General features: G+C 46.7%; 1 protein-coding gene across 1 annotated transcript in view; it reads right to left on the minus strand.

The window, feature by feature from the left end:
• Positions 1-7,902: 7,902 nt before the first annotated feature.
• LOC144107151 (sodium- and chloride-dependent glycine transporter 2-like) overlaps positions 7,903-22,721 on the minus strand; it is a 77,241-nt gene continuing 62,422 nt past the window's right edge. Inside the window, exons 12-14 of the mRNA XM_077640145.1 lie at positions 18,993-19,093; positions 10,966-11,121; positions 7,903-8,265 (exon numbers count right to left, since the gene is read on the minus strand). Coding sequence (XP_077496271.1) covers positions 7,957-8,265; positions 10,966-11,121; positions 18,993-19,093 — 566 coding nt within the window. The 3' untranslated portion in view covers positions 7,903-7,956. The remainder of the gene's footprint in view (positions 8,266-10,965; positions 11,122-18,992; positions 19,094-22,721) is intronic.

The raw sequence follows: 22,721 nt of genomic DNA on the forward strand, positions 1-22,721 counted from the left end.
CACAAAATCAAAGCCCGCCCAGTAGTCCAAGTATTTCACGGAGTGTAAGTTTTGGGAGGCGGTTGTGGGTGAACAGGTGTTGTCCAGTGCCGGTATGCAGGCCCAGGCCCAGGTGGCCTTGCACTCTGAGCCCCCGGTGGGAGTTGGGGTCTGGGCAGTGGCAGACTAGGCTCTGCGCTCTCGGTGACGTGGCTATCCGTGTATGTGACGCCTGAAAGCTTTTCCTTCGGGTAAGCTTATTGACGTAGTAGTTTGAAGCGGGCGCCAGGGGCAATCAGTGGCATGAATGCTGAAATGATGATGGCTGTCTTCATGACAGCCCTAGAGTAGCAGAAAGCCATCGCTGCTTTGAAGGTGAGGGGGAGTTGTCATGGCCATGACCTATTTTGGCAAGTTCATGGGCTTCCTCGTTGCCATGGGCGCCAATTCGGGCTTGCAGCGAATGGAGGGAGATCCTGCGACCGCGGTCTGGCTGGGGCTGGCGCTTGCCTCGAAGGGTGGCCGAGTTGTAGTAGAAATATTTATCGACAATTCAAAATAAAGACGAAGTCTTCTACGGTGGGTGGTGTCCGAGGAAAAGAGTAGTTCGGTAGGATCGGCTTATTTTCTATCGAGCTCTTGCTGTTTTCGGGTAGCAGGGGCGCCTAGTTCGGAGAGCTGCCCTCGTTTATGTAAATATTATTGTAAGGTGCTGATTTGCTCGTTGAGATCTATGTGCATTTTTCCCATCTCTTTGATGTTTCGTGCTTCGAGGTGCTGGACCGCGGCTTTCATTTTTTGATGTGTTTGCAATACTGCCTGTTAAATCGCACGGGCAATAATTTGCTGGAGTTGTATAATTTTGGGTTACAGGGCACTTTGATCGGTGTTTTTGTTTGCGACCGTGGATTGTGCTGACAACGCCGATGTGGCCGCGAGAGGCTCTGTTACGGTTTCTGTGCTCTTGATGAGTTGTTTTACCTAAGCTTGTAAGGCTGCAATTTGGACCTCTTGCTCTAACATTTGCTGTCTTTGCGCGTGTATTTACGCGTGCTGCTCAGTGATGATTGCCTACATCTTAAGTATTCGTGGGTCTGCTCGTGGTGTCCTGCCGTATGACAATTTGGAGTGCAGACAGGAAGTCGCATGCAACGGCGACTCATTGGGCGGGTGGGATGCCGATCAGGTCGTTTCCCGCTCGATCAAGTCCTGTGACTTCTGCAATCGTCCACCTCCTAGGGAAGCCGAGTCAGCAGATCTTAAGAGGTTCAGCTCGCGGATGGCACAGACCGGGATCGCTGCATCTGCAGCCCAGGTGCTCTCCTTGCGAACGGACCTAGCTACCTCACATATACGCCATTCCTTTCCTCCGCTTTCTCTAACTCCTTTATTTCATGTATCGAGGTTTCTGTATCTCGGATAGTACTTGTGTGCTGCTTAGATCAATTGAGTTCTTGGTCATTAAACCCGTACTACTAGTACATTAGTTTCATCATACCTTGTCGTTTGCTTGATATTTTAACTGCGGAATTCCTCAGTCGCGTATTCTTCAGTACTTTCTCTTTAAGTAGTCATGTTATATCGCATATGGTCGTAAAAGACCAGCACCTTTTTTGCGTGGCTTTGACGGGGTGCGGTTCTTCATCATCATCATCATCATCAGCCCTACTACACCCACTGCAGGGCAAAGGCCTCTCCGATGTCTCTCCAATTAACCCTATCTTTTGCCAGCTGCATCCACCCTTTGCCTGCAAACTTCTTAATCTCATCCGCCCATCTAACCTTCTGCCGCCCCCTTCTACGCTTACTTTCTCTTGGAACCCACTCCGTTACCCTTAAAGACCAGCGGTTATCTTGCCTTCGCATTACATGCCCTGCCCAAGCCAATTTCTTACTCTTGATTTCGACTAGGATGTCATTAACCCGTGTTTGTTCCCTCACCCACTCTGCCCGCTTCCGATCTCTTAACGTTACACCTATCATTTTTCTTTCCATGGCTCGCTGCGTTGTCCTTAACTTAAGCTGAACTCTTTTCGTTAGCCTCCACGTTTCTGCCCCGTAGGTGAGTACCGGTAAGATTATGCTGTTATACACTTTCCTCTTGAGGGAAATTGGTAAACTGCCACTCATGATCTGCGAGAATTTGCCATATGCGCTCCACCCCATTCTTATCCTTCTAGTTATCTCCCTCTCATGATCCGGATCAGCTGTCACTACCTGCCCTAAGTAGACGTATTCCGGCACCATTTCTAGGCTCTCGCTGCCAATTGAGAACTGTTGTTCCCTTGCTAGGCTGTTGAACATTACCTTGGTTTTCTGCATGTTAATTTTTAGACCCATCGATCTGCTCTGCCTGTCTAACTCGTTGATCATGATTTGCAGTTCACCTCCTGAGTGACTCGCAAGGCAATGTCATCAGCAAATCTCAGATTATTTAGGTATTCTCCATTTATTCTTATTCCCATCTCTTCCCAATTCAGGCCTCGAAATACCTTCTGCAAACATGCGGTGAACAGCATTGGCGAGATCGTGTCTCCTTGCCTGACGCCCTTCCTTATTGGAATTTTATTGCTGACTTTATGGAGGACTATAGTAGCTGTGCAGTTGCTATATATATCTGCCAGTATTTTGACATAAGGCTCTTCTACCCCCTGATTACGCAATGCCTGTATGACTGCTGAGGTTTCCACTGAGTCGAATGCTTTCTCGTAATCAATGAAAGCTATATATAGAGGTTGGTTATATTCTGCGCATTTCTCTATCACCTGATTGATAGTGTGAATATGATCTATTGTAGAATATCCTTTACGAAAGCCTGCCTGATCATTTGGTTGATTAAAGTCTAACGTTGCCCTGACTCTATTAGCGATTACCTTAGTAAATACTTTGTAGGCAACGGATAGTAAGCTGATCGGCCTGTAATTTTTCAAGTCCTTGGCGTCTCCCTTCTTATGAATTAAGATAATGTTTGCATTCTTCCAAGCTTCTGGTACAGTCGAGGTCATAAGGCATTGCGTATACAGGGTGGCTAGTTTCTCTAGCACGATGTCCCCTCCATCCTTCAACAGATCTGCTGTTACCTGATCCTCCCCAGCTGTTTTTCCCCTTTTCATTGCTTCTAAGGCTTTCTTTACTTCATCTTTCGTTACTGGCGGGATGACGCATTGCTGTGCACTGCTGTCTTTCTCATTAGCGCTCTGATTACATTGGCTACTGTACAGGTCTGTGTAGAACTCTTCGGCTACGTTAACTATCTTATCCATATTGCTAATGACATTGCCCTGCTTGTCTCTTAATGCATACATCTGGTTTTTACCTATGCCTAGTTTCCTCTTCACTGTTTTTAGGCTACCTCCGTTCTTTATAGCATGCTCGATTCTCTCCATATTAAACTTCCTTATGTCGGCTACCTTGCGCTTATTTATTAACTTTGATAGCTCCGTTAGTTCTATTCTATCGGTAGTGTTAGATGCCTTCATGTTTTGGCGCTTCTTAATCAGATCTTTCGTCACCTGAGATAGCTTCCCGGTATCTTTTCGAACTGTCCTACCGCCTACTTCTACTGCGCATTCCGTAATTATTGATGTCAGGTTATCGTGCATTGAATGAACATCACGATCATCTTCCTCAGTTAAAGCCGAGTATCTGTTTTGCAGCGCTATCCTAAACTCCTGTGCTTTCCCTCTTAGGGCTAACTCGTTAATGGTCTTCTTCTTCGCTAGCTTCTTCCGTTCCCTCTTCAAGTCTAAGCTAATTCTAGACCTTACCATTCTATGGTCGCTGCAACGCACCCTTCCGAGGACGGCCACATCCTTAATGATGCCAGGTTTAGCGCATAGTATGAAGTCGATTTCATTTTTAATCTCACCATTGGGGCTCTTCCAGGTCCACTTCCTGTTTTCTCGTTTGCGGAAGAAGGTATTCATGATCCGTAGATTATTTCTATCCGCGAATTCGACTAATAACTCTCCCCTGCTATTTCTAGAGCCTATCCCATAGTCACCTACCGCGTGGTCGTCAGCCTGCTTCTTGCCCACCTTCGCATTGAAGTCACCCATCAGTACAGTGTACTGCGGTTTTACTTTATTCATTGCTGATTCTACGTCCTCATAGAACCTTTCAACGGCCTGGTCATCATGGCTGGATGTGGGTGCGTAGGCCTGCACCACTTTCAGCTTGTACCTCCTATTCAGCCTAATTACTATAGCTGCTACCCTCTCGTTAATACTGTAGAGCTCCTCTACGTTGCCAGCTATATCCTTATTAATGAGGAAACCCACACCTAGTTCTCGTCTATCCTCTAACCCGCGATAGCACAGTATGTGTCCGTCCTTTAGTACTGTATACGCCTCACCTGTCCTCCTAACTTCGCTAAGCCCTATCACATCCCATTTAATTCCCGCTAGTTCCTCGAACAGCACTGCTAGGCTAGCCTCACTAGCTAAAGTTCTAGCGTTAAACGTTGCCAGGTTCAGATTCCAACGGCGGCCTTTCCGGATGCCGTAATCTTTCCGAATAATTTCCAGACTATATAGGCACCCCAAAAACTGGTCCGAATTTTTTGCTGTGACACGCAATCTTATGACGAATTAAAGCACACCTGCTGTATCCCCGAAGTACTAAGTACATTGAAAGTACTGATTATAGGAAGCACGCGCGAAGGCCTGCGCGAATTACCTGCCCAGAGTAAAATAATAGGTCGCGAGAGTGGAACCGGCCAGGGTTAGGGAGATCAGTGAGTGGCGAGCTCGTTGATACGCAGAATGCTAAAAATAAGTAGTTGGGACTTGTCGGTCGTGGGAGAAAGGCCTGCTTGGTCTAGGAATGAGGCGATGAGATCCAGGCGCTGGTGAAGTGTGCGTTGCACATGACCAGGAGAGCCGCGCGAGCCCCACAGCGTGACGTCGTCGGGATAAAAGACGTGGTTAATGTAGCGAATAACTGACAATTCAACTGCGAGAGGAGACATGGCAGTATTAAAAAAAGATAGATGAAAGAACGCCACCTTGATGTGTAACATGGCTGAGACGATGAGGCGTAGAAGTGAGGAAACGTGCCTTGCGATTCTAAAGGAAAGCACTAACGTAGTTATGCATGCAAGAAGGACAGGTAGTGTTAGAGAGACAGGAAAGAATTTCCTCGTGCGAGACACAGTCTAATACCTTGCGGACATCGACTGTGAGGGCTGAGAGCTGCAACAGAAGAAGAAATTTTGCTGAAGGCTGAGAAAGAGATCCTGGGCATACACGTGCGGACAAAAACCGATGAGGGTGCGAGGAAGCAAGTTAAAAGGCTACAAGTGCCGGCCAAGTCTGGTGAGTGCCATACGCTCCATTGTCTTGCCGACACAGGAAATCAGAGAAATGGGGCAAGGGTTGGTACGGACGGGCTGCGTGCCGGGTTTGGCGATGATGGCATTATGAGTAAGGAAGTCCAGGATGAGGGTAGGGAGCCTTCTTCCCAAACGATGTTATAGAGGGAGATTAGGTGCTCTTTGGCATTGTCAGGAAGGTCGCGGAGGATGGAATAAGTGATACCGTCTTCACCACAGCAGGTCGAGTGGCGTTAGCGAGGAGTGCAGCCTCGAGATCACGGACTGCAAACAGGCCGTCGAGGTCGCTGATTTCACAGCCTGCGTATGCAAGCTATAAGGGGGGAGAGGAGAATGGAGGTTGCGAATACTTCATCAGAGGACTGTGCAGTCAGGGCTTAAGCGAGGGTTGGAGCAGGGGAAGGAGTGGTACCAAACAAGGCTCAAAAATAAAGCTCCATGTCAGTTTCTGAGGAAGAGCCGAGTCATGATCATTGCGTAGGGAAGTCGATCAAAAATCCTTGAGGGAGGCGCAATATGCTACAATATATGTTCTACTGTCGGGAAAACACAAAAAATTTGTGTGTTTTTTTATAACTCTCGGTTTATAAAATCGACGTGGATGGCTGAAAAACTTCAGGATTTGCATACTGCGCTCATTTCCACGCTTGTGGAGTTTCGTCATTTCTTTTGTATCAAACACCTTTGTGCATAATTTTTTTTATCGTTCGTGTCTGTTTTGCCCCGCAATTATTTAGAAAACTTCGTTGTTGAAATCGTTACTTTGCCTTCACGAAAACATGCGGTGACATATGCTACTATACCACTCTGGCTACCTCATGTACTCATAATTTATTTCTTGGTTGGCTCGGACACTGAATGACGTTTATACGACGAAATTGAACAGTTAGTCTTATATAAACATATTATAACGAGCCGTTCATTTAACCTTTCCTGTCAGCTCAAAGCTTAACGAGGGCCCCGATAAGCTGTGCTCCGTCAATGGTATGGGGACTCGACTTGCGAATTCGCCTCCTGCCTAATCTTGTATCCTCTTAGAGGAAGATTTTAGTTCAAAAACATGTGTTCTGTCTGCAGGCAGCCGGCTTGAATAGGAGGTGGTGAGTGATTTCCGTGTTTTATTTCAGGCTATACAAAAGGAAGACAAGCAATATTATTTTGATCCAGGAAAACCAAACTATCATACGCCTTCAATAAACACAGCGCATATCTATTGCTCAATTTTCGAATTTGAGTGGACGCTTTTAACCGCCCTCTTCTACGCACTCGTATTTACCTAACTTGCCGCCAGGTGGCAGAGCTTCACACAAAAGGACTATTAGATTAACCACTAAGCATGCAGAAAACAAATACAGGGAAATAAACAACGTGAAGCGAGAGATAAAAACGCAGAAGGTAAAAACTGGATTATTTAAACGTAAAGAAACGGAGTGTAGAACTGTCGAGAAAAAAGAAAAAAGCAAATCGGAAAGCACTCATTCTATGATAACTCAAAAGGCAGTGCTCTAATTTTGGCCGCTAGGTCGCCGTGTATTAGTAACCATCCGGATCCCGATGCAGGCTAGGACATTCTTCCTTAGATCTAGAATTCAGAAATAACGAACGTCGAGAGAATGAACCTCCGCTGAAGTTAGCAGAAAGCGATTTGGAAGGTTGGCGGCTCATAAGCTGGGCAGTGACGTCAGGTGAGTATTTCAGGGTTAAGAATAGTATTTAAAGTAATTTGGTGGCATTATAGGTTATGCCGTTAAGTCTTACGGCTTGATTTAAAAAAGATTGGTTTAGCTCTGTTTAAAACTGGAGTGACGCAATAGCTACAGCTGGGCAAGTAGAACTTGGTCGCATGACCAAGCACGTGAGCAGCCACGGCGCCTCGCCGCCGGCAGCTGCTCCGCACCACGTGAGCAACTGCGTGACAGTGTGGCGACGCAGCCACAGGAGTGCGGCACTACGATGCTGAAGGCTCGAAATGCTACCAAAATGTACCTATCGCTAAAAAAGCCAAGCATGGTGAAAACTGCCACAAACCCGCTTCAAATGGGACTCTCCGAACTTCCATCTTCCCACCCACCATTCAGCGTTAGACTCTGCCGCCGAAAAAACGGAGAAATCCCTATAACATATGTCACCTTACGCAAGTAACACCAGCCGCAATCACGCCACGTGACCTCAGGAGTGCGGAGCGCCAATCTGGCAGCGCCCGCTATCCCGTTTTCCTGCCCCAAAGACAGGACTGATGCCCACCAAACCAAAATTGACTATGGGCGGAAGCTACTGCGCAAAAATCAACCCCGTTTATGCAAAGAAAATCCTTCACATAGTGATTGGTAGCGCAGACTTTGGGCTATTTGATGAACAAGCATTTCAAGGAAAACTGCGCAAAATATACAGAACGTATTGGAGGAAAAACACAGACGAACGCAAACTTGCAACTGTACTGAAAGGAAACGTATTCGATCCGAGGAACTATTAGGCGCATGTGTAGTGCTATCGGTGCACTACACTTGTAGAAACCTGTGCTTTTAATTTCCAATATGGAGTATGTTTTGCGCCGTTTTCCTTGAAAAGTCCCACACATAGGCTTGACACAATAACAAGGAAAATGCGGATATTTATTTAGGAATTCTGCAAACGAATGCTGAATCCTACGCATTTAAGAAATCAGCCGGCTCGTCATCATCAGCATTGCCAGCGGGCGCAGCCGCGCCAACCACGGACGGTGCAGGGGGGGTAGGTGGGGCACCACTCGCGTCCGGTCCGGGCTCTTCAGTACCGACGGCAGCGGCCACAGCGGCGGCATCAACAGCCATCGCGTTCTTGAGCGGCTCGTGGTCGGCCTTGGTCATTCCGGGCGGGACGACGCCCCTCTCGAACAGGAACAGTCGGTACCGCTTAAGAGTATCTGGGTTCTTGGGACCCCACTCGGGTCGAGGTTTCGTGGCCTCGGAGTAGTTCTGCATGCAGTCGCAGAGCTGCGTATTACACGTGGTTACGGGCAATAAAGTGAAGGGAGCGGACCAATTCCAAGTTCGTTCGCCTGGATTTCCGACTCTCTAGAGAATTTGTCCTAGTTATCGGGGCGGGGAGAAAGCAAAATACTTAGAGAACAAGGTTTACAAACGAAGAGTTGTTTTCGAGTGCGCCCAGATGAAAACATCTCCTCAGGTCGATACGTTGTCCAGGGGAGTTAGCTTGCCCCCCAATCTTTCTTCTCTTTTAGCTATCAAAACTGATGTCTTTCCAACCATATTTTTAACGTGGCTACGGAGTTCAGTGAGGAGGGCTGAGCATTGTATTATGAATTTAATGGCCCACAAGGCAGCGGAAAGTGTAAGTTCAGGAAATCACCGCTTATAAACTTGTTGCTTACTGCGGCCAGTTCAATACAACGATGGATTTCAGTTGTCCCTCAACTTTTTCTTTCATTCTTAGTTTGTTGTGGTTGGCTCAATGCACAGTGCTCCGCGTTTCTTATCATAAGCTCAAGCCCAGAGACGACTGAACCATGGCGTCAATTCAGCGATTGTCAAAGATTTAAAAAAAGGTTGCAGGCCAATTCTATACCCGACAACGCGAAATTCATTGCTGCTGTGGAGAGCTGTTTTTTGATTAGCTCAATCTACTACATTCTAGGCAAACATGAGACAGTAAAATTTTTATGCACATGTCATTCAGCTCTCATCCCACCTTCATTCGGGGACCATAACTTTCCCCCGCAGTTGCTGAAAGCGATAAATGAGGCCTTGTGGTAGGCGAAGGCATGCAAAAATTAGGTACACACCTATGCTCCACCTTCAAGGGTATGAGGCGACATATGTCTTTGTTGGCCACACTAATACGGACACAGTTTCTTTTTTGACAATCACAATCATTATGTGAAAGACCCCATGTCATGCATAAAAAGTGCTTCTTTAACCAACCCGTACGAGCATGCCTGCAAGGCGTAGCGGTAGCTTTCCTCCCTCGCCATCCTAGGATCAGGGGGTTTCTGATGCGTAGCTTATATGGATAGTGCCCCTTGTAACAGCGACCTTTTCCACCAGTTTGGATTTTCCGTCACAGCGACGGCAGCAGCAACACTGGCTTTTCTGTGACTGGGGGCCGTTACGCTTTAGGGTGGCATGTGTCTGAAACACAATACAGTTTTCATTTTCAAGCACGAGGGTTCCACCTCGCCGCCTCCAACTCAGCAGTACGCAGTCCGGGATCCCCACGAGGCGCAGCATACCCTCGGCTGCGTCCGCCCGCGCACTGGGGTCAAAGCTCCGGCGTCGCCGCGCTTTGGCTTCAGTGGCACGAACGGCGTGAACATGTTGTGGCCGCCGGTGCTGTGCTGCTCTGGTGGTGCGTTTATCAGTCGCAGCTGAGGGAGACATAGAGAGCCCTTTTATACTGCTGCCTCTGGGGACACAGCCACACAATCCCGCTAGAGCGCTGTCGCCCCTTTACTCTTTTCCACCCCTTCCCTCCTGGCGCTCTTATGGTTACACAGTCATCGCCATGCTTCACTGAACCCAAGCATGGACGCATAAAAGTTACGCTGTAGAAAAAAGTGACCCACATTAGAGGAAGAATCTTCACATGGCAATGGCCCTTGTACTGGGAAGCGTATATCACTGTTTTTGTGTTATGTAAGCTGTGCACTAGGATACACTTAACAGAATTCAAGCTAGCCTGTTTCCGATTATTAGGTTTTGATGACGATGAGGGTGCTTTCTCTGAAAACTAAGTTTCAATAAGGTAGAAAAGGGCAAAGAACGGAGTACGGATATAACCGCCAAGTGGCATTTTCACAAGCAAAACTCTATGATAACCTAAAGATCAATTCTGTTCGCGGACCTCTGAGGCTTGGCTGCACCGCCGTTCGCTTGTAGCCGGACCGCTTAGTTACTGAGGTCATAAATTTGAGTAGAGTAGCGAAGAAAAAATGTGCCATTTTTAAATTAATTTTTCTCATTAGTTAATTATTTTTTTTGTTCCTGGAAAAACATCTACATAGAGACGAGCCACAAAATTAATTCGTACGGAGATAAGATTGTTTTCTCTGACAGCATATTTGCGCCAAGCATCCGCTGTTTGTGTGCTGGATGCATTAGTCGATGCTGTTATAATATTAACGTAGCCCGTACGGTGCATGGCCTGTTAAATACAGGCTGAAGTGAGAGGGAATAAAGAGAGGTACTGTTATCAGCTTTCCCTCCTCCACTTAAAGGACCGATAGTTTATTTTTAAAACAGAAGTACGCACTATAGTAAGAACTATACCACGTACAACGAAACAACATATCGAATGAGATCTTTCGGAGCTTGGGAGTAGGGCTCTATATTTAAGATTTTAAAAAATCGCTGACCCCTGGGATCAACACAAATAAATGTTCTTGATGTTACCTCATCATCATCTTAATCATTGCGAGCCCGACCACGCCCACTATAGGTCAAGGGCCGCAACCACCTCTCCAATTAACCCTTTCTTAGTCTCCGAGTCAAGATCTAAAATACACGAAAATGTTAAATAGAAATAGGGCACTCTGAGTGTAGCACAGGCAGGTTGACGGAAATGTAGTTCCGTCGAAGAGTTCACTTTTACCGTCTGCTGCCCCCTCGCAGACTGCCGGGTATGTGCTCAATATTGGATCTTCCCGAACCCTGACTCACCCATTTGCATCTGGCCAAGTGCACAAACGCCCCACCAAGCATGGCCAAGATTGGGAAGACCACCAGCAGTTTGCCGAAGATTTGCAACCATTTCGGGTACATATAGTTTCCCAGAGTCAGCGGCTCGCTTGCAATGAGGCTGCTGATGCAGATCATCTACGGATAAAAGAGCACGAAGATATTTAAGCCATGTGAGTAACCGGTGGTTAAACAAGAACATCGCTGTGACACTGGAATAAATAAAGCAAAGGTAACTATCCTAAGTTGAACTTAAGATATTTAGAGTGACCCTTTTCAAGCGCACCAATGAAACCAGGTATTACTAGTATTTTGCCTTCAAGATCCATAAAAGCACACTGCGTCACGCTAGGATTAGACAGTGAAGAGTCGTGACTTCCACATGGTGTTCTATAAAGAGGAAATCCCTTCAGGCTGTAACGGCCAACTCTTAAGTCGACGCATAGACCGTGTATTGATTGACGCCTGTCATAGCTCGCACATCAACTGATGGCTGGAAGAACATACGTTAAAAGCGCGTAATGTGCATGCAGCAAACACAGTGCAGGTTTACCAAACAGACAGACATCAGCCCAGAAATGCGGTTCTGATCGTGACCGCAGCAGTCGCAATTAGATGACAGCTAAATTCTGGAGACCTATGTACTGTGCGATGTCAGTGCACGTTAATGAACCCAAGGGGGTCGAGAATATCGGGAACCCTCCATTACGCCATCCTTAAAAGCCTGAGCAGCTTTGAGACGCTAAATCTCATAAACCATAAACTCTAGAATTTTCCAAGCACAATAATATTTCTGGAACTTCTGAAGGAAGAAACCCGGCTCACCTCATGGGTATCCCGTGGCTAGTAAGTTCCGAGGTGTCAACCTCTTAATTTAGCATGCTGTTTTAAAAAAATTAAACCCAGACGTTCTAATTAGCGCCACAAACAGATAGCAGTTGACATTTGAGCGATAAAGATCCAATAGAACCACATTTGTGCTATATCGCGAAAAATGGTCATCTGGTTATAAGTGGAAAAACCTTTTTTCTGAGACATTTTTATTGGACACGCTGCTATGCCGCGGCACTCATTACGTACTCGACGTCATTCAGGTTTGTAAAAACGTTAGCTAGTTGTATTGTTATTTCGGGCAAAAAAAGCCCGGGAAATCCGGGCAAACGCTTCAGTTTATTAACTTATTAGGAGCTCACACATGCTTCTAACTTATTAACAGCTCACGCATGCGCCAACCCGCACTAAGCTGAAAACGACGACGTTGATTGACGTTTTTATCGCACACTCTAAAAACACACCGCTTTGTTCCGGTACTTTAGCTGTACACGTGAGTGATCACTTCACGATTTGTTTTGTTCTCAGATGCGGTTCGCTCCCGCCAAAAACCTCGGATACCCGTGTAACCAGATTTATAAATACAAAAAACAGAACGATTGAACTATTTTGTAACTGCCTGTCTAAAATTTATTGGCATGAGGTCCTTCGTTTTAAAGATGCTGAGGTGACATATTCACTGAGGATAAAAAACTGAAAGCGTGCTACAAGAGTTGCTTTCCATATGTGACGAAAACGCTTCCGCGATTAGCACGCAAGCCTTCGGTTACACTCGAACGTCTCAGGGCTATTCGTTAAAAAAAAATGCTCTCTTTGAGCCCTTCCTTAAGACTAGGAATTCAGAAAACCTTAAATCGTTTAAAAAACAACGAAATAAAACAAAGATTTTGCGCAGAAGTAAGACGCATTACTTTGAAAACTTGTTCAACAATGATACAAGCAAGCGATATGACATCATGTGGAAGCGTTTAAACTCTGTTTTAAATCGCCATGCATTCAGACCATAGTGCCTGTCCAACTCAGTTGACTGGCAATGACAAAACCCTTATCGGTCACGAACTCGCAGAAGCATTTATTAACTTTTGTGTCTGTGGCGCGCAGTAAGCTTGACCCCAATTGCATGAGTTATCTGAAGAACAGAATACCAGAAAGTGCATTTTTGTTACCGGTGACTGTACCTGAAATAAAAGAAGTGTTCTTGTCCCTGAAAACAAGTAGGTGTGTCGAAGTTGATGATTTCAAGATTCAACCGTTTAAGCATGCCATTGATATTCTAGCGCCCCTGTTTGAACATGGTATCAACGTTTATTTTTCGACAGGGCATTTTTCATGTCGCTTACAAATGGCAAAAGTGTCTGTCATTTTTAAAGGGGGAAAAAAAACATGTCCAGTTACACACCAATATCAATCCTACCAGTCTTCTCAAGCGGCATTGAAAAATTTATGCAAAACAAGAATAAACAGTTTTCTCGCGAAGCACAACTTAATACCACCTCTGAAATTTGAGTTTACAAAGCACCGTTCAGCAGAGACCGCGTTACCAACACAAAATGAAATCATTTTAGACTCTTTTTAGGGAGAACGCTATGTGCTGGGTATTTTCGTGGACTTCTCGAGGGCCTTCGATCGAATTAACCATACCACTCTTATAGCTTATATACGGTTTTCGGGGCATACTTCTGATTCTTCTGCAAAGTTACTTGAGTAATCGACAAAAGCAAGTACAAGTGAATAGTTACACTTCAAATTTTACACGTCTCCGGAGTGGTGTTCCCAAAGGCAGCATTCTCGGCCCATTATAATTTAATGTTTACGTAAATGAACTAGTAAAATTAGTGATCATACTAGATTTATCGTATGTGCCGATGACATGAGTCTTTTTTTTCCTGGACATAGCTTTACCGAACTCACATATAAAGCAATGTACTTGCGCTTTTACCAAACTGGAGCGTGAGAAGCTAATTATAAATGTCTCGAAAACTAAAGCAGTTTTATTCCGCCCGAAAAACAAACCGGCGAACGTAACCTTCTATGTTAGCCTTGCTGCATCCAACGTTGAAATGGTGTCCATTGTTAGAAGTCTCGGAGTTCATTTTCAAGAAAACATTTTTTGGGACGCTCACGTTCAAGCGACTTGCTCCAAAATATCTGATGGCGTCGCAATAATATCGCGCTTACGTTTTCTTTTGCCGCCAGAGATCAAGTTACTCCTTTATTATTGCCTGTTTTCTCCACTCTAAGATATTGCTACTTAGCGTGGGGCACTGCCACTGCTACGGACATCACCAAAATACATAAATTGCAAAAGGGAGTTGCGTGCATCATTTCTTTTGCTCCTTACGACGCACACACCGGGCCACTTTTTGAGAACCTAGGTCTAGTCCCACTTCCTATTCTTCACAATTCACTGCTTACCTCATGCTATCAAACCTCGATGAAGGAAAATGACCCTTATCTCAAGGAACTTGCGGCTCTGAAGTTACCTCACACTGTATATGACGCAAGGCAGCTATGATACACGTACAAATTATGGTCGCCAGATGCTACGGTACATCTTGCCGACTGTGTTAAATTCTGATTTCCTTGAACATTCCTAACGTCCCTTGTGCAATGTTCTGTCTTTTTCATGTGTAATATTGCTTTTTCTCGAGCGTTTAGCCTTGTAGTTTGCATAAGTAAACTTACATGTTAGCTACATTTTTCCGCGCCTGTTTTTTGCTTTTGTTTTTTGCTCCTTGCACTGCTATTGCCTTGACATTTTTCTTTGCTTGTTATTACAGTGTGGAAAAAATGCGCACGAATTTATCGTAAAGTTTTGTTGGGAAAACCCTAGTCTCCATATATTGTTTCTTTTTCGTTCATGAACAGAAAATGGACTCACCGTGAGTTTATTTTTTGCTGACATGTGTATTTTTGAATCATTTTCTTTTTGTTCTCTCTTTTAACTTGCATACACCTATTTTTTGCCAGCCCTGCGTTGCTGTCATCTGCACGGGGCGGGGCCTTGTAAAGCCTTTTTTAAGGCTTTTTGCCTGCCCTCCCTCCCTCTCAACATCACTCCTGTCCAGTGGACGTTGGATGCTGAAAATAAAGTTGACTTTAACTTTGAAGTTATCATGGCTGCCGATACGTGTCACGCGGCATGAACACTCAATATCAGCGCTGAAATATACGGTGTTCAGTTCACCCGATGGATCTCCTATGACCTTCGAGCATGATTGCTGTGAGCGCAGGAAGCATTTTTTAGGTAAGGTGTTGCGACGATGAGGAAGAGTTGGCAATGGTAATTACCTCGTTGACGCCGAATCTCTCGGGAATCTAGTTTTCTCAGTTTAATATATCCCCATTAATTCACGGAGTGCGTTCCACTAACGGCCAAGAGAAGACGCTAGATTCTTAACGTCCAGGAAACCTAGATATTTAGACGTTTCGAGCTTTTGTGCGAAAGGAAAACGGCTAACCTTGGAAAAAACATGACGGAAGCGAACGGTCACCGAAAACAAAAGAGCATGGGGGATGCAGTTTTTTAATTAGTGGTTTTCATGAATGGCAGGAACGTGCTAAACCGCTCAGCACGGAAGTGGTGTGAGAACTCTTTTAAGCTACATATGGCATCACGACTACCAGAATCGAAGCCCTAGGTAGCTCGTAGCTATTGACGAGACAAGACAAGGGAAAAGAGGGGCTCTTTTTGACATACATAATGGAAGCCAAGAATCACCGAAACCTAGGAGCATAGCAGATTTTTTCGTTTTAATTTTGATCAATGGGAGATTAATAAAAGTAGAAGAAAAATTACCATATGCGGCCGGTAGGATCCGAACCTCCAACCTCCGAATTTCGCATCCGGTGCTCGACAAACAGCACTTCGACGATGGCTGTCCAATCTACTGCTTTCAGTGGGTATTTATGTGCAGTGTAACAGAACGTTGAGAGTGTTCACCAGCGCCGCCCTCTTCAATAGCGGCGCATGTAGTACGTCCTGTTTTACCGTGGGTTTGTGGGTTCGGATCCCACTTGCGGCATGTGATTGCTTTTCTTCTGCTTTTATTATTCTCCCATTGATGAAAATAAAAACGAGAAAATATCCCCAATGCCCCTTGGTTTCGTTGACTGTTGGCTTCCGCCATGTATGTCATAACGAGCTTCACTTTTCCCTCCCTTGTCTTTTATTAGCTAACGATGGCCTCGATTCTGGCAGTCTTGATGCTACAGATAGCACACAAAAATTCTCACACCGCTTCCGCCCACACCGGTCGATCACGTGCGTACGTGGCATTCGCGGTAATACAACACATAATACGTCTATCGCTATGGATGATAGTGGCACTAGTGAACAGTTTCAAAGTTCTATTACACTACACATAAATATACCCAAAGGAGAAGAGTAGACTGCCGTCACCGTAGCTCAGTTGGCAGAGCACTGGGCGCGAAATTTGAAGGTCGTGGGTTCGGATCCCACCAGCGGCATACGGTTGTTATTTAACTGCTTTTATTAATCTCCCATTGATTAAAACTCAAAATAAAAAATGCAATCCCCTATGCTCCCTTTTTTCTGTGACTGTTGGCTTCTGTCATGTAATTCATAACAAGCCCCTCTTTTTTCTTCCCGTGTCCACCTTGGAAGCAAGCTTTTCGAAAGCCAGTATCGTGTCCTCATTTCGCTGGCTGCCAACATTCAGAGGATCATTTCTACTCATGACTCATTCCCTGAGCTTTCGCGGACACAGCAACTAGTCCAGAAGCGTTGCATTTTGAGCGAGTTGGTACTTCCTACTTTTGGAACCAACTGCTCACACAAAAGACAGGACATAGAGAATGAGCAGAAATAAAAAAAATAGCTGCTAGCAGCTAATGTTGGCAACCATTGGCGAAGTCCGCGTAACTCAATAGGAATATTTTAATAATCACGAGAGATTCTGCGGCAACTTGGTCGTTATCGTGGTCGACTCTTCCTTACAGCTGTAAAATAAAACCTATGAATGGCTTCCTGCGTTCACAGCAACCATTTGCGACGGCCGTATGGGATGCACCGAGCACCTAAAATTCTTTCAATGATTTTGAGTGTTCACCGCCATGCCACACATGCTGGCAGCCGTGCCAACTAGGAGGGTTTGTACCTACCTTCTCGGTTTGTATTTGCACTCCGTATTCGACGCTTAAACAGATTTTTAAGGAAGTCAAAACAACCTATCAGAATTTGCTAGTACGAGCTTAAGGAACTGATTTCAACCGTTGCCATCGTTTAACGATACGATTTCGGGGGAAAAACGCTGAACATAAACTCCCTTTGATCCTGCGCACCCTTTCGTACTTAGAGGTCCCCCTACAACTTTGCAGTGATGCGCCTCTATTCGCGTTATTAAAGGGCCTGTGAGGAGAACGCTATCAAATTTTCTTTTACTAGCAAAATCTGATAGTTCGGCGTTTTGTGGCTTCGTTTCCGCTTGTCCGGGATGGAAAGATGCACTTTTTTTAAAGAAATTTGGATTCGAAGTTGAAAACGTTTTTCACGCCGCTCCGAAACAAACTTGGGGCACTTTTATGACGTAACTGCGTCCTATTATTACGTCATAGGACGGAGTAACGTGCAACATGATGTAAACACAGACTCCGTGATTTCCGGTGGCTAGCGGTGCGGTCTAGCAGGAGCCGAAATGAAAGCTACCGCCGCGGCACGTTGAACGAATCTATCGAAGGTCGCTACCATCCCTTTGTTTACGTTTGCACCGGCGTCTTGGCAGCGTTACAATGAATCCCGTTTCCGAACCCGACGACGAAGTTCTCGCAAGAACTCCGGCCTGCATTTCAGCGACCTCCGCCCCACAGAGAGTGATGGCCTTTGAGGGAGCACGGTTAAGGTTAGGCGCCGGCGGGTCGTTTCCCTCTTCCGCCGTGAGCAGCCGTTGCTAAATAAACATTGTAAACCCAGTGCGGAGAGTCGCGAGGGGCGAGGACAAGGTCGGCGCGTCGCGCCCATCGGAGGCTAGCCGTGGTTTTGAAGCCAATGGATTGTGATTCCTCGAAAGGCGCTGTTGCAGTGTTCAGCAGGTGGCGTCGAGGAAGATTCCCGCCGTTGCAAGGACCAGGTAATTTACTTGTTTTTTTTTGCCACAAAAAACGGAAGGGTGCTCAAGGGCGCTCGCGTTTAAAGTTGTCGGCTTGAAAGTAAAGCCGACGCACGACGCTTCAACGGGTTCCGCGCATTTACGGAGTCCACTGGATCGGGCTCCTTCGCCAACTTGCATGTACCTTCAGATGTGTACTCTGAATGAATTAAATTAGCTGAGAGCTAGAACAGAACAGCTCCGCCCATCTGCCGAAGCTATAGAATGGAGCCGCAAACAAAGGGCTTGGAGGAGAGCCGAGTAACGGGCTTTGCAGGTTCCAAATCTTTTTCTTAACTGCCTTGTATCTCGTCCATTCTCCCTAATAAACTATTTCCGTTAAGTTGTTTGATGTTGACTGTCACAGCCGGGAATGCTTCGCCGGGCGAGTGTACGAAGACACAAGTGCTCTTTATACTGCTAGCTAACTGCCCTGTACGATCGCCGACCATCTTGCCATCATAGTTTTTCATCGACCGTAGTAATCATCCGACCAGCCGTAACAGGCTCCTTCAAAGGTTAAATAGCACTTGAAGCGGCATTACGAGCTCCTCTGCTGTTCTGCGCTTGTAAATCGAGGCGCGTCAAAAACAAAACCAAGGGGCACGCAAAGCTCATAGACCCGAAGCGCCATAACAGATTGAAACTCTCCTGGCCGCCTGTGGCGCCGCCAAGGATCTGTTTTCTTTGCTTCCAAAATTCACGTTGTCTTTTGTATGTCTTCCTTGAGTGAGAAAGCGCACTATCGGTTTCAAAATAAAACTTCCTTCAATATTATTGAACCGCGCAACCTTCCTTTATCAATAAGCCTCAAAGATTCATGGCAGACATGTAGGAAGAAAAATTCCTCCACGGTGGTGTCTCTTGTCCTATGACGTCATCACGCTCGAACTTGCGAGATTGGCCTGTGGCGGCGATACCTGTATTTTGTTTCTTGCGATTTTCTACCATACAAGAGCTTTGTTTTCAGTAAGGGTGGCGTTTTTGTGATCAGGAGCTGGTATTGTGTCGATAGAAGCCAACTTCAATTTTCCCTCAGTGTCTCTTTAAGATATATTTACACCAACTCACCGCTAGTAGCAAGGGGCAGACATACGTCCAGCAGAACTGCACAGGCCAGCCTGTTGGGCCGCCCATCATGAACTCGGCATCCAGGCTCAGTCTTCTTATGCCTGAACGGAAAAAAGAAGGCTTGTGACGTTCATTGTTTACCCAGAATTATGAAACACTTAATAATATTTAGCAATCAGAATTATTATGTACCCTCCATTGTTTTCATTTCTTAGGGTGGCTGCCAACAAGGCATGTCCGGCTACTCGGCGGAGACCTTGAGTTGTAAATTCCACCAAGGCAGTGGCGACTGAAAGAATTGCTAACATTTATGACCCTTGGGAAGCTGAACGTCATAACGTTAGATGTGACGTAGCCCTTCGTCGCTACTCAACAAGCATCATTACGATACGCACACGCACGTCTTCTTTTCGGAAAGCCATCCCTCGCCGCTGCTCTATCCTTTAGCCACGTCATGCGTACTCACACATGAATCGACGCGCCAACCACAGAGCACTGGAAAGTGTCCACACGTACTGACTGCTGCGCAGCTGGCACTACAACAACCGCTCCATTCTCCTCGTCAGACATCACACCTTTCTTTCAACTGCTGATTGTAATGTGACTTCACCACCGCTTCCGGCGAATCCTAAAGTAGTGTGACAATACGCACGACGACACTTCATTCGGAAGCCAGCGTTAACGCTTTCGCATTACTGCCCACTGCAGAATGTTCTCGGTACCCAGCAGGACACTCAGTTAAAGGAAACACATCATACGCATTTCTGTAAAAAAGCGTCCTGATCAAAAATCCAGTGCTAGAGATTAAACTGCGACACCTAGAATTGAAACTACGCTATAGCTGAAGCAACTAGGTATTTCAAAACGTCGCGGCTTGAACAGTGGGCTCGTTTTTCTAAAGCCAGAAGTTTATAGATACACACGCCTGCCAAGGTTAATAATGAAGAAAAATGTAAAAATAATTGACATTTATGCACTGCTACGGGTGCCTTGTTCACTTTGAGACCGAAAAAGAAGGGCCCGTTACTTAAGAACGAAAAATATGGTGTACATGCCGTATATCTGGTAGATTGCGCCGTGTCCTGTGATTTGAATGTGAACTTTGTCATTTGAATGCAACGAAACTCGCTGAGCAGTAGCGTACGGAATGATTTTTCTTTTTCGCTTTCCCGGGCTGAATTGCAAATAATCAAGTGGCTCGTATTTTGACGGTGTTCTACTAGGGCGTTCGAAGACACGTTTCTGTTCCTGAGATCACGCTGGCGTTCTTTGCACCGAATTCTGAAATTCCGTTTCGCGCGCAGGTGGGCATCGCATTCAAATGTTGCAGACAAGCTTCGAGCAACGACTTCCCTCTTCTGGAGGACATCTGCCGGCTGGTGTAGTTCTGCCTATCGAATGCATATTGTGTGTTCAACGGGACATTCTGTAAGTGGACCCTCGGTGTCAAATGGGTGCATCAATCTCCATGGTCTGTGCCAACCCGGCCCTCGTAACGATCGAGAACCGTGCACTTACATCATTCGAACCGCCATCGTAGTTGTTTCTGCGGTACGTTGGGTATTGTGTCATCCGACGACAGGACACCGAAATATTATTACGTGGTATAGCTCAGCAGCAGGTCCGACAAGCCGCAGACAGAAGGAACACCAATAACCAAATCACCCAGCACTAGCTGCAGCAGCACTGCCGTGGTTGGCACGAACGGCTGAGGAAATGGCGGGTGTCACAACCTTCTTGAGAAGACGGTAAAAGGAGGAACTGAAGACAGAAATTTGGGCGCGAGTGTCAATCAGAGCGGTAGCTTGTGCACCATCCACGCAGATATCGAGAAAATTGTGGCGAATAGCAAGGGTCAGGGGAGGATTTTAAGGCCGGCTTCTGCATTGGTTAGCTTTCCAAATGAGAGCCAAGTAGGGATGGAGTGGACGGGCGTTGACGCTGCGGTGAACGGGAGAGGTGCACCTTAGGTGAAGACGAGCCGCTGGACTTTCGCGGAGTCGGAGTGTCTAGGCGTATGAGACCTCAGCACAGGAAGACATCTGACGGGGTCCGTAGTCGGTACGACTGTCTTAATTAGAGCTATGACCGTAGTCATGACGACGACTGGAATTAGAGCTAGGTTGAGGTGGCGAAAAACTACGGCTGCGGCTCTGGCGGGAAATGTGGCCGACAAGCGAACAGGTGAAGCAGGTTGACCGGTTGTCCAAGGTGCGCCAACCCGCGGGATTCCGGTAGTGGCAAAGCGGTGGAATGGTCGCAGTCGGTGAAGCAGCAGCAATCAATAGAGCGGTGAGGGACAAAGAGGGCGACGCAGAGGGCAGGCCACAACTGAGGCCACGTTCGCGAACTCCTCGCAAACGACGGCCTCTATCAGGGCAATCGTAGCGTCGGTCGGCAGAAAAGCGATGGCGGCGGGAATCATAGTCTCCTGTTCTCAGAGTTCAATGCGGGTTAAATGGGCAGGATGGGATGGTTGATGTAGCGTTGGCAGGTCTTCGCAGGAAGACGTCGCCGCCGTGATCGGAAGGCGGTTGAAACGGGGAGCAAAATGCCGGTGTTTGACTTGCACAAACTCTCGGCAAACAGGGAGGTTGGAGCCGACCTTGCGCAGTCTTTGCAGAGGAGCCGACTAAAACTGTCATCAGCGATCCCCTGTAGGACGTGGCCTGCTTCCTCGGTCTCTGACATGGCGCTGTATACTTGACGGCAAAGAGCGACGACATCCTGGACGTACGAGAGGTAAGGCTCGGCGGACGACTGAGTTCGAGAAGGAAGGTCTTTTTTAGCGCCGAGCTCGCTTCCAATTGGCTCAAAAACTAAGTACCTGAGCTTCTGTTTACAGGTTTCCCAAGAGGTAAGGTCTTCATGATGCATCTCGAACCTGAAGTGTGCAATGTCCGCCAAGTAGAAGATCACGTTAGCAAGCATGAGGGTCGTGTCCCAGCGGTTGTTCTTAGTGACACACTCATACACCGCGAGCCAGTCTTCCATATCGACGTCATCGATGCCACAAAAGGTCTCCGTGTCGCGAGGCTCCGCCACGACAACGGTCGGCGCTGGGAAGGACGCTGCGGCCAGAGGTGCGTCGGACGGCATAGTGACGAATCCAAGCTCACGCCCAGAGTGGGGGTCTAGGGCGTGGTCCTGGTGTAGTACTCAGCAAAACCTCCACCAAATATCACGGGGGCTAGTTCAGCACCATGCGCGACAGGCTGCAGAGAGAAGACACACCAAAAAGCAAGCCAGCCAAACACTGGCTGCCGCGTCCTCGTCGTCGTCAACTACACGGCGACAAAAAAACGTCTTCACTTCGCGACTGTGCACCGTAACATTTCTGTTGCACGTGCACTCGCTTCCGCGAAACGTACAGTTCACGACAATAAATCCACGGGCGCCTCCCCTTCCTCGACGTCCTCATCAAAAGAACAACAAACGTTATCGCGACGAGTATATATACGAATCTCGTCCACAAGGGTAAGTACCTAAATTTTCTTTCAGCGTACCTAATAACGCAAAAGCGGTCCGTTGCCTCATCGCTTTTCAATTGGGCCTTTGGCTTTGCTCAAGCCCTGAAAAAATACTCAGTAAATCGGCTGCATAGAGAAAGATCTCCTTAGAGAAAGGTCTCAGCTCAGCCCAGATTGGCTTTCGTCGTGGATGCTCTATATGGTCCGCGCATGTGGATCTAGAGAGCAGAATTCGGCTCTCGCTACGCAGAAGAGAAGT

Source organism: Amblyomma americanum, chromosome 10 (genome assembly GCF_052857255.1).
Source record: "Amblyomma americanum isolate KBUSLIRL-KWMA chromosome 10, ASM5285725v1, whole genome shotgun sequence".
NCBI classification, from domain to species: domain Eukaryota; kingdom Metazoa; phylum Arthropoda; class Arachnida; order Ixodida; family Ixodidae; genus Amblyomma; species Amblyomma americanum.